The 12,655-nt window shown below is 41.2% G+C and overlaps 1 protein-coding gene across 6 annotated transcripts in view; it reads right to left on the minus strand.

The window, feature by feature from the left end:
• The window catches only part of ccdc9 (coiled-coil domain containing 9), a 31,184-nt gene that overhangs the window by 15,015 nt on the left and 3,514 nt on the right, over window positions 1-12,655 (minus strand). For all 6 annotated transcript variants that reach the window (XM_049467203.1, XM_049467202.1, XM_049467201.1 and 3 more), the window contains exons 3-9: window positions 12,240-12,344; window positions 11,516-11,665; window positions 9,193-9,630; window positions 8,222-8,305; window positions 7,959-8,126; window positions 6,841-7,022; window positions 5,847-5,908 (exon numbers count right to left, since the gene is read on the minus strand). In XM_049467203.1, coding sequence (XP_049323160.1) covers window positions 5,847-5,908; window positions 6,841-7,022; window positions 7,959-8,126; window positions 8,222-8,305; window positions 9,193-9,630; window positions 11,516-11,665; window positions 12,240-12,344 — 1,189 coding nt within the window. The remainder of the gene's footprint in view (window positions 1-5,846; window positions 5,909-6,840; window positions 7,023-7,958; window positions 8,127-8,221; window positions 8,306-9,192; window positions 9,631-11,515; window positions 11,666-12,239; window positions 12,345-12,655) is intronic.

A 12,655-nucleotide genomic window follows, 5' to 3' on the forward strand; every position in this document is an offset into this window, starting at 1 on the left:
AGAGTGAGAGAGAGAGATACAGAGAGAGAGAGAGAGAGAGAGATACAGAGAGAGAGAGAGAGAGAGAGAGAGAGAGATACAGAGAGAGTGAGAGAGAGAGATACAGAGAGAGAGAGAGAGAGAGAGATACAGAGAGAGAGAGAGAGAGAGAGAGAGAGAGAGAGAGAGAGATACAGAGAGAGTGAGAGAGAGAGAGAGTGAGAGAGAGAGAGAGAGAGAGAGAGAGAGAGAGATACAGAGAGAGTGAGAGAGAGAGTGAGAGATACAGAGAGAGTGAGAGAGAGATACAGAGAGAGAGAGAGAGAGAGAGAGAGAGAGATACAGAGAGAGTGAGAGAGAGAGTGAGAGATACAGAGAGAGTGAGAGAGAGAGTGAGAGATACAGAGAGAGTGAGAGTGAGAGATACAGAGAGAGAGAGAGAGAGAGAGAGAGAGAGAGAGAGATACAGAGAGAGTGAGAGAGAGATACAGAGAGAGAGAGAGAGAGAGGATACAGAGAGAGTGAGAGAGAGATACAGAGAGAGAGAGAGATACAGAGAGAGAGAGAGAGAGAGAGAGAGATACAGAGAGAGTGAGAGAGAGAGTGAGAGATACAGAGAGAGTGAGAGTGAGAGATACAGAGAGAGAGAGAGAGAGAGAGAGAGAGAGAGAGATACAGAGAGAGTGAGAGAGAGATACAGAGAGAGTGAGAGAGAGAGATACAGAGAGAGAGAGAGAGAGAGAGAGAGAGATACAGAGAGAGTGAGAGAGAGAGATACAGAGAGAGTGAGAGAGAGAGATACAGAGAGAGAGAGAGAGAGAGAGAGAGAGAGATACAGAGAGAGTGAGAGAGAGAGATACAGAGAGAGAGAGATAACATAACTAAATTGCACTGTTCAATATATTTGATATAATAATATTTCTAAATAGCTTATACTGTACTGTTTACACTATATATATTTCTTACTTTATATATTTCTTCTGTTATGTCTCAAATAGACCTAATTGATATGTATTTTTATATTTGTTATTAATGCGCTCATTCTATATTAGTTGTTGGAACATTCAGGGTCTTTACTCCTCAGGGTTTGGTCTGAAGATTAGAGATCCTGAATTTATAAAGAACACTGTAGGTGTAGACATCCTTGTTCTCACAGAGACTTGGTGTCGTGAAGACATGTCCACCCACTGTCCCTCAGGCTACTGTGAGGTTATTGTGCCCTCAATCAAATTAAGCACAGTCCAGCGCGGCCGAGACTCTGGAGGTCTCTCGGTGTGGTTCAGGGAAGAACTGGCCAAACACATTACAACTGTTAAATTAGGAAAATCACACTGCTGGCTAAAACTCCATAAACAAATTGGCATATCAGAGACAGATACATACCTCTGTGCTGTCTACATTCCTCCAGCAGAATCCCCATATTATGATGAGGAGTACATCAGCAGCCTCCACACAGAGATCAGCCATTTTCAGGCCCAGGGAAATGTGCTGCTATGTGGAGATTTTAATGCAAGAACTGGATCTAAATTAGACTATGTAGATCCACAGGGCAACAAACATGTGTTTGGTCAGGGCTCTCCATACCTCACACCATCACTCAGAAGCAGAAACAGCCTGGACTGCTCAGTAAATAAGAGCGGTAAAGAGTTAGTGCATCTCTGTCGAGCCTTAGGTCTATACATGCTTAACGGCAGGATCAGAGGAGACTCTTTAGGGAGGTTCACGTATTGTTCAGCTCTTGGAGCTAGTGTAGTAGATTACGCCATTACTGACATGGATCCCTCCTCCTTCAACGCATTCACTGTCCGACAGCAAACCCCTCTATCAGACCACAACCAAATTAATGTGTACCTGAAATGGTCACATCCACCCAAACAAACAGCAGCAGAGTCCAGTAAGCTGTACACAGTCCACAGGACCTACAGATGGGCTCCAGATAGTGCAGACAAATTCATCCATGCACTTCAATCAGTTAATGTATCTAACAAAATCACTAACTTTATTAACACAGATTTTGAAAACAATAAGCAAAGTGTAAATCATGCTGTGAGTGAAATTAACAGCATTTTTCACATAGCATCTTCTATGGCTGAACTCCAAAAAATTAAACGGAAACCAGGCAAAAAAATGAAAAAGGAAAAATGGTATGATTACGAGTGCCAATCAATTCGAAAAGAATTAAGAAAATTATCAAATCTAAAACACAGACAACCAGAAGATCAGGACCTGAGAAAAAAATATTTTGATACTCTTAAACAATATAAACACTCAATCAGAACCAAAAAACTAAACTATACAAACAAAACTCTGAGAGACATAGAAGATTCTATTGAACACAACCAGTTCTGGGAGATGTGGAATAACTTGAGCAAAACAAAATCACAGGAAATACCCACACAAAATAGTGAAATGTGGAAAAATCATTTTGAAAATCTGTACAAAGAAATCTCAGAGAAAGATCTAAATTCCAATTACAATCTGATCACACAAAAATTACAGTCATTTGAATGTGCAATTAAAGACAACCAAAATCCTCTCGATTATCCAATTACACAGGTAGAATTGGCTCAAAAACTTAAATCATTAAAATCTAAAAAAGCCTGTGGTCCTGACAGCATCAGGAACGAGATGCTTAAAAACAGCACTCCTGATCTGCAGAGAGCAATGCTCAAATTATTCAACCTCGTCCTGAGTTCAGGCTGTTTTCCTGACATCTGGAGTCAAGGACTCATTACCCCAATCCATAAGAGTGGAGACAAATCAGATCCCAACAATTTCAGAGGCATCTGTGTGAGCAGTAATCTGGGGAAAGTGTTTAACAACATTTTAAATAACAGAATTCTGTCTTTCCTTACCGAACACGATGTCCTGAGCAAGAATCAGATTGGCTTCCTTCCAAATCACAGAACTACAGACCACATTTACACCCTACACACCCTAATTAACCAACACGTACATCAAACCAAAAATGGAAAAATCTTTGCCTGTTTTGTAGATTTTAAGAAGGCATTCGATTCTATTTGGCACAAAGGACTATATTATAAACTTCTGGAGAGTGGTGTAGGGGGTAAAGTTTATGACATCATTAAATCGATGTATTTGGAAAACAAATGTAGAGTAAGAATTGGAGACAAACATACAGAATTTTTCACTCAGAAAAGAGGAGTGAGACAGGGCTGCAGTCTGAGTCCAACACTCTTTAATATCTACATTAATGAGTTAGCGGTGCAGCTGGAACAGTCTGCAGCTCCTGGTCTCACTCTGCAGGACGGGGAGGTGAAGTTCCTGCTCTACGCAGACGACCTGGTGCTGCTGTCTCCCACTGCACAGGGGCTACAGCAGCACCTGGACCTGCTGGAGCAGTACTGCCAGAACTGGGCCCTGGCAGTAAACCTGAAAAAGACCAAAGTTATGATCTTCCAAAAGAAGCCCAGATGTCAGGAACACAGATACCAGTTCAGTCTGGGCAGCACCGCCCTAGAGCACACGATGCAGTACACTTACCTCGGCCTCATCATTACTGCATCCGGGAGCTTCAGTTCGGCAGTGAATGCACTAAAAGATAAAGCTCACAGAGCAATGTACGCCATCAGGAGAAAATTCTTCAATATTGACATTCCCATTCCAATCTGGTGTAAAGTATTCGACAGTGTGATCCAGCCCATTGCGCTGTACGGGAGTGAGGTATGGGGTCCACTCAGTCAGCACAGCTACACTAGATGGGACAAGCATCCAACAGAAGTCCTGCATGCAGAATTCTGTAGAATGATCCTAAAAGTCCAGAGAAAAACTCCAACCAACGCATGCAGGGCAGAATTAGGCCGATTTCCTCTGATCATCAACATCCAAAAACGAGCTCTAAATTTCTGGATGCACCTGAAGACGAGTCCCAGTGACACGCTGCAATTTAGGGCGTTACAGACCCAAGAACTGAACCCTGAAAAGAGCTCCCTCAGTCAGCTGGTCCTGAGGCTTATTAACCCTCTAACAGATACTAATAGACAGCAGCCTCAGCCCAGCACTGCTTTACCACCCAAACTCAACATCAGGCAAATCACCAAACACAGTCAGAGTGATTATCTGGAACATTGGCAAAAAGAAATCCAAACTCAAAACAAACTGGAATGCTATCGGGCCCTAAAAACAGAGTATAAATTAGAGGAATATCTCCTGACTGTCAGAGATAGAAAGCAGAGACAGATCCTGACCAAGTACAGACTCAGTGACCACAGCCTGGCCGTAGAGACCGGCAGGTATAAACAGTCCTGGCTGCCCAGAGAGGAGAGACTGTGTGCTCACTGTTCGACAGGTGAGGTCGAGACGGAGATGCACTTCCTTCTACAGTGTGAAAAATTCAAAGAAACACGAAATTTCTTCATTAACAAATTTAATTATTTAATTCAAAATTTTGAAACATTTTCACTATTAGAAAAATTACGGATCACTCTGGGGGAGGGGCACACCGCCCCCCTCGCTGCCAAATACGTCAGTGCGTGTCACAGCCTGAGAGACAGTGGGTAACACCTCAAAATGACCTCTAAAATCCTGGGGACCCCATCCCAGAGAAAATGATTATTATAATATAATTATAATTATTGATAAATGATATAATTATTATAGTAATCATAATTACTTTCTGTTATAAATGTTATTATGTCTGTTATGTATGTTCATACCATTGTTGTTAATTGTTATAAGGCTTTGGCAACACTGTAATTCACAGTCATGCTAATAAAGCTACATTGAATTGAATTGAGAGAGAGAGAGAGAGAGAGATACAGAGAGAGTGATAATTATAATTATAATTATAATTATCTAATAATTAACATTCAAAAAAGAGCCATAAACTTCTGGAAGCACATTAAATCTAGCGACCCCCACTCACTCCACTATAAAGCACTGACCTGCCAAGAGCTGAACATCCAGAGGAGTCCCCTAACCCAGCTGATCCTGAATCTCACTGACCTAACACACACTGACATCACACACACCACCCAGCCCCACTACACACTCGCCCAAAACATTAAACCCAACCAAATTATTACCCAACAAAAACAGAAATACATCACACACTGGACTGAGACAATAAACCAGCAGCACAGACTGCAGTGCTATTCGGCTCTGAACCGAGAATACACTCTGGCAAATTACCTGACAGAAATTAAAGATAGAAAACTGAGAAAGATGTTGAGCAGGTACAGACTCAGTGAGCACAGCCTGGCCGTGGAGACCGGCCGGCGCAGGCAGAACTGGACACCCAGAGAGGCCAGACTGTGCTCTCACTGTGAGCTGGCAGTGGTGGAGACAGAGCTGCACTTCCTCACAGAGTGTCCAAAATACCACTGCATCAGGAGTTTATATTATAGGAAATTTAGCAGCGTCGCCCCCGAGTTCCTACACTGCACTAATACACACAAACTGCCCTACATACTGGGAGAGAGCAGAGAGCTGATCACACTCGCTGCCCAATACATTACAGCCTGTCACAACCTGAGAGACAACCAGTGAGACCGTCCACCAATCACTATTATCTATACTTATATCTGTAATATCTGTTCTGTACTATTACTTTCACTTCTATTAATCTAACTTTAACATGCTTTATTACTACTTTTACTTCTTTTCTTTATTAATATTAATATTACTGTTTTTTTTCTTCTCTCTAATCTGTAGATTTATTTATGTATTTTATTTTTGTTATTATTGTTAGTATTTATTTATTATTATTTTTATTATTTTATAACGTCCGTTTACTTGTATTATTAATTGCTTTGGCAATAGTGTATGTAATTACATTCATGCTAATAAAGCACCTCTGAACTGAACTGAGAGAGAGAGAGAGATACAGTGAGGTGTGAAGGACTTGCCTCTTCTGCTGCTGCTGGGTTCTGGTGTGCCCTCTCCACCTACAGCTGGGTCCTCAGTAAACCTGTGAACAAACACCACCGGGTCCATCATCCTCATATTCTCTACCCTGTCAACATGCATTAGTCTTACACACACACACACACACACACACACACACACACACACACACACACACACACACACACACACACACACACACACACACACACACACACACACACACACACACACACAAACACAAACACACAAACACACACAAACACACACAAACACACACAAACACACACAGACAGACAGAGACACACACACACAAACACACACACACATACACACAGACAGAGACACACACACACAAACACAGACACACACACACACACACAGACAGAGACACACACACACACAAACACACACACACACACACACACACACAAACACACACACACAAACACACACACACAAACACACACACAAACACACACACAAACACAGACAGACAGAGACACACACACAGACACACACATACAGACACAGACATCAATCTTTCTCTTTAAAATGTAACATTTAAATTTAACGCTAACCTTAGTTCTCTCCCCCGTAACATAGCTAACTCGTGGCTAATGTTATTATGTTAGCATGTTAGCTAGCTCACCACTAATGTTACTATACTATATGTTACTTAGCTCTCCACTAACCTTAGTTCTCTCTCTAGTTTTGTAGCTAGATAACTTTCTGCTAATGTTAGTATGTTGGGTAGCTCACCGCTAATGTTAGCTAATGTTAGCTAGCTGTTTTGGCAAACATCTCAGCCTGATTCCATACATGAGACACTACTTCTGTGTGTAGCTTAATAAATATTAGCCTCCTTGTCCTAGTAACCTTCATTATTCTTTTGAATAGCATCGCAATCAGATACGTCCTTCTGAGGGTAACTATTATTTAATAAGAGTAAATATTATTTTAGGAGGGAAGAACAGCTTAGTGTTTAAGACTCACATTTTCTCTGTTTTCTGGGCATCCCATTCTCGCCTCCATTGGCCGGTGGCATTTCGGTGACGAGCGAGTCTCTCCTCATCTATCTGCTCTCGCTCCTTTTTCCAGCGCAGGTACTCCGCCCGCTCTCGACCGGTCATAGACAGAGTCATATCCATCGAGCCTTTCCCTCCGGGCCGCCGACTCTACAGTTTTAGGTAGAAAATGAAAGAAAGACAGAGAAATGTGCTTTTTTTTATCAATTAGTCTTGAGCATCCCTTTTTATATATCTTGCAACTGTGAGCATTCAAGAAACACATACAAAAAATTATACACAGAAAACTTAGAGATATACTCACACAGAGCTAAAACAGATTTCAGAAAATGATAAAAAGAGATTGTTTTAGTTTAGCTGAAATTGGCAGAACAGAATGCATTACCTGGATTGCTGCTAATAAACACAACCTCTTAAAATGTGTTGCTTGTGTTTTATATTATTTGTTTTCTACAGTTTTTTTTTTTTACAATACAACAGAACTTCTTCTCACTTAAAACAGTTTGGAAACTGTCACGATAATTGTTTGTGAACTATATTTTGTCCCAGAGTTTACTGCGATAAACGATGTGGTATTTTTGTGGTATTCCTGTTCACACACCTAATTTTGGAACAGCACCAAATTTTTACGTGCAGCCTCGGTCTGTCCCAGCTGGCCCGCGTTGAACCGGCATAAACACCCAGCCTTTACTCCAGATACGCTGATGGTGAGAGGAAGCCTGAGGCATCATGAACCCAAGACTCTAAAGTTAAGCAACTAGAGCTGCACTGGGCCGTTATGATGTGTTATGATGTGTCTCTTTGTGATTTCCCACAGCAGCCACGCCCACAGTCGCAAAATATGCAAGTGCATGTTTTGTAAATGCAAACACAATAGATGATATCACGATTATTTAAATGATTGAAGTCATGTCAATTTATTGAATGATATGTCGATAATGTAGTTATTGTGACAGGCCTAACTGTGCTCAAAAGTAAAACATCCACTTTCAAGAGCAGTTCCCAAACTGTTTTATTTTAGAAAAAGTTTTAAAATGCAAGTTGTAAATTAGTTGACGGTGGAGGAAAACTGAATGAATCTCTAACCGTCCACTCTTTCTCCACCTCGGCTCCAGTCTTCACGTTATCGAAGTCTAGTCCCCCCCAGTTGCGGACGTGTCTGCGGCTTCCCTCTTTGCGATCGATGTCTGGAATGGGTCCGCTGCGCCGCGGATCATCTAGAAAGTTCCGGATTGGATTTTTCTCTCCATCGGCCTGAAAGTAAATGCAAAAATGTAATTTTTATAGACGCATGCCAAAAATTTTACCCAAACATGGAATAGCAGAGCTTTAGCGCTTGATCTACACACCCTTTGACCTCTCTCATACTCAGCGATCTTCTCCATCTCTTCATTCATCTTTTCAATGTTCTGCCTCCTCTTCTCTTCCCACTCCTAAACAAAACAAAACTCATTATATTTAGTCATTATATTGCAATACTGCTGTTTATAGGCATTCATCTGTTATTACAAATAGACGTAGAGAGCGAGACAGTGTTGGGGGGGGGGGGGGGACAAAAATCTTAAAACTTTAAACATCAGTTCTTTATTTTTCACACTAAAAAGACACGTAAACTCCTTTAGTTTTTTTCCATAAATCATCAGAGCTCCTTATAATCCGGTGCTCCTTATGTATGAATTCTATCAGTCAGGTATTAAGAATCAGTAAAGACACTCCACTGAAGTACAGAGTTATACAGGAGATTCAGTTTAGCTAAGCACTAGCTCTTTTGCTGTTCTGAGGTGAGTATTATCGGCCTGTAGCCTGCTGCTAACCTCAGCTAGCACTGCTGGAGCAGCATTAGCATAAGCATAAGCCACTAACCACACTAAGCGCTAGCTCTTTCGACGTTCAGACATGATTGTTAATGGTAATGCAAAGGCTGCTCTCAGTTATCCGCTAATGCTAATGCTCCAGCTTTAGTGGAAATCTGAAAATCTAAGCTTACTGTGAATAAACAGAAGCTCTTTACTCACCTAAATAAACTGTTTTCAGGAGAGAAATCTGTGTAGATTAACAACATCCAGCTCTCGTTTAACTTTAAAATAAATTGCTTTTAAAGAATTACAGTTTTGTTTACTTGGCTTATCTTGTCTTTACAGGTCTCTTATCCAGTGGCGAGAGCTAGGCTGAATTAGAAGGAAAACATGGCGACACCCCTGTTCCTTACTAGTGTCGCATTAAATGCACCTACCGGTGTGCCTTATAGTGTGAAAAATACAGTATTAATATGTTGTCTAACAGAAAAGGGATATCCACGCAGAGATCCAACACAACCCACCTTCGACTTTCTATCAGACCCAGCACCGCCCTGTTGCAGCCCTCCTCTTCCTTCTCCTCCTCTTCCTTCTCCTCCTCTTCCTTCTCCTCCTCTTCCTTCTCCTCCTCTTCCTTCTCCTCCTCTTCCTTCTCCTCCTCTTCCTTCTCCTCCTCCTCTTCCTTCTCCTCCTCCTCTACCTCCTCTTCGTCCTACCCAGGGGCGTCCCTCTCCCCCGTCTCCTTCTCGGGGTGGTCTGTCTGCTCTCACATCTCCTTTATCTGGGCGTGGTTCTCTCCTTTCAGAGCGCGGGCCTCCCCCACGCTGCCCGCCTCTGTTCAGCCGACCGGACCCTGCCCTGCGGGGGGGACTGTCTCCATGAGGCTGCAGGCCGTCCCCGTCCTCCGGGCCATGTTCAACACGATGAGGCGGTGGCTTCCTGTCATTTACCACTCGCTTCTCCTGTTAATAAAAGAAAAGCTTAAGATTTAAGTCAAGATTCAGATAAAATAAAATACAAGCTCCACAAATAAAATCCGTAAATAAATGCTCTAAATGAGAATATTTTTATTTGTAATTTGGGAGAAATGTTGTCTGTAGTTTATAGAATAAAACAACAATGTTCATTTTACTCAAACATAAACCTATAAATAGCAAAATCAGAGAAACTGATTCAGAAACTGAAGTGCTCTCTTCATTTTTTACAGAGCTGTATATGCATCTGCATTTTTATGAAAGTTATTATTGAATATAAAATAAATAATTTAAACAATTTAATCCTAATATTAATGGATTATTATTATAAATTTGCTTCTCCGTTCATTTAAAAAAATCAGCAATAAAAATTATGTACATGTTGAAATTAAACCTGGGAAAATAAACTTGTTCTCCACAACTTTTCTCAGAAAAGTCCATCATATGCGATCATATGTCACTGTCCATACAGCACGCTGCCTGACCTTCATAAATCACTAGAGGAGGTCTAAATCACCACTGCACAGGCCATCTGTGTCCCACAGTAACTCTACAGGTATTGATTAAAATACACTGCACTCTGTCTCAGTAAACCCCGGGTGGGAAATTAAAATACTAAGAGCTGTGAGGAAACAGGGGGTCATTACAGCTCAAGATCCTGAAGCACTCCAAAACCACAGGCAATAAGAATCTGCTTTATGATTTATACAATGAAATCTGCAATAAATAAATAAACAAACAAACAAACATTCAAAAAACAGAAAATAGTGTAATTATTTTTTTTAAGCGCTATTAGATGTAGGACTCCCAATATATGTGTACAGTATTTTGACAGAATGCATAAAACAATAAAAAATTAAATATTAAAGCGCAACATTATTACTACATTTATTAGTATTATTGAATTTTAAAAGTTCACATGCATTCTCAGCTCTGTCTTTACAGTACTTCATGCCCAACAGTATGAGTTGCATGATATTTTGTTTAAGCATTATTATCACGATGTGCGCACGTGCAATAATCACATCGCAAGGCATGCAATGTCATCTAAAGTAATTAAATCATACACCTCATGTTGTAGTGTTTTGATGCTTGACACAAGCAGTAGATACACAGCACTGTCTCTGTGTCTGTGTGAGTGACAGGCTGCTGCTGCCTGAGAAGCATGAGGAGGAGGGCAGGAGTAAATATGAGGTAACCGAATGGCCTCAATCCACATGGTTGGGCACGTGCTTGGAAACACAGTGGCTGACAGCCTGTCGAAAGTTGTGCACCTCAGTCCGGCACAGCAGTGCAGATATTTCCAGTTACAGCCGAAATCAAGCTTTTAATCCCAGAAAAAACAAACGCTCTTATTTACCTTTTAAAAATCAATTAAAATGCCTGATTAAAGGGCAGATTACTGTTGTTTTGCTGTTTCCCTTGGGTTTTGACTCTAAAGCACTGACTCTTGGTTGGTCCGGATCTCAGATGAGAGGGTCATTCATTGTTTAATATCACAAAATACACAGTAAGAAAAATTGCACAGTAAGAAGACAGAGAGACCGCAGGACAGAGACTAAAGGACAGAGAGACCGTAGGACAGAGAGACTGAAGGACAGAGAGACAGAGACCGCAGGACAGAGAGACCGCAGGACAGAGAGACCGCAGGACAGAGACTAAAGGACAGAGAGACCGCAGGACAGAGAGACCGCAGGACAGAGACTAAAGGACAGAGAGACCGCAGGACAGAGAGACTGAAGGACAGAGAGACAGAGACCGCAGGACAGAGAGACCGCAGGACAGAGAGACCGCAGGACAGAGAGACAGAAGGACAGAGAGACCGCAGGACAGAGAGACACTATTTTGAATGTACGGCTATTGTTGTTCTTACCCCAGCGGGTCTAGACAGGTCAACGGTCACAGTGAAATTCTCTTTCTCGATTTTCCGTCGTTCTGGATCTGGCTCGTGAGTGCGGGGTTTACGGGGTGTCGTCACAGCGATGCCCTCCTGTTCAGCCTTCTTCTTATCCTCTTCTATTTCCTGAGTGGGAGGAGACGAACAAAAAAACAGACAATAAAAAAATATATAACAGAACTGATTGAAAAACAAAATTGTAGGGTGTCTGGAACCCAATGATTGCCAATGTTACATCATTTGCACCTCTGGAGTAATATTCCACCAAATTTACCAAAAAAATGTCAAGATTAACCAAATACCTTTCTTTTATTTATTGAACTGAACAGGTATTGGAAGGACAAGCATCAAATAGCATTTTCACAATATGATTTCACAAAACAAAAACAAACAAAAAAAACACCCCACGCTATAAACCCCACCACCCATACCTAATACCCAACTTAAGTTGTTAATGGATCAAACAGGATATGTGGAACACACACATCATCATAATATACACAGACATACCTATACACATGCATTATATATATATATATATATATATAAAGCATGCAGTAGGGAAGGTCATGTACAGATTCGACACATTTCTGCACACCAAGATGTGCAATGAAAATAATGTTGTTAATAACTTCACTTAGTCTCTAAGGTGATGGTTGTCCACGAACATCGGATAAAAAAACTCAGCATTCTCACTAACCTGGTATCTCCTCACTAAAGCCTCGTTCTTCTTCCGCAGAGCCTCGATCCTTCTGTCCAGTTCAGCATCCTTCTCCTCCTTCGTCTTCAGATCCACCACAGCAGACTGATATAGAGAAGGCAAGACAAGATTCACAAGCTCAGATTACTCAGGCTCATTAATAAAGACACAACTGCTTATTTTATATACTTTATCATCTGACACTATTACTTCAACATATAACATATATAGATTTCACAATACCAGTTTAAATAAGTTCAAACTGATCAAGGCAAACTTTCTCAAAATCTATCATCTCAACTGGCAGAGAGAGAGCGAATGTCTAGTACAAGATTCTTCAATCCTTTCCTGCAAATGTATGGCTTTCCCTTTTTCCAACACATCTAACTAGAATTAATCATCTCATTAAAAAGCTC

Source organism: Astyanax mexicanus, chromosome 18 (assembly GCF_023375975.1).
Source record: "Astyanax mexicanus isolate ESR-SI-001 chromosome 18, AstMex3_surface, whole genome shotgun sequence".
Lineage (NCBI taxonomy): Eukaryota > Metazoa > Chordata > Actinopteri > Characiformes > Acestrorhamphidae > Astyanax > Astyanax mexicanus.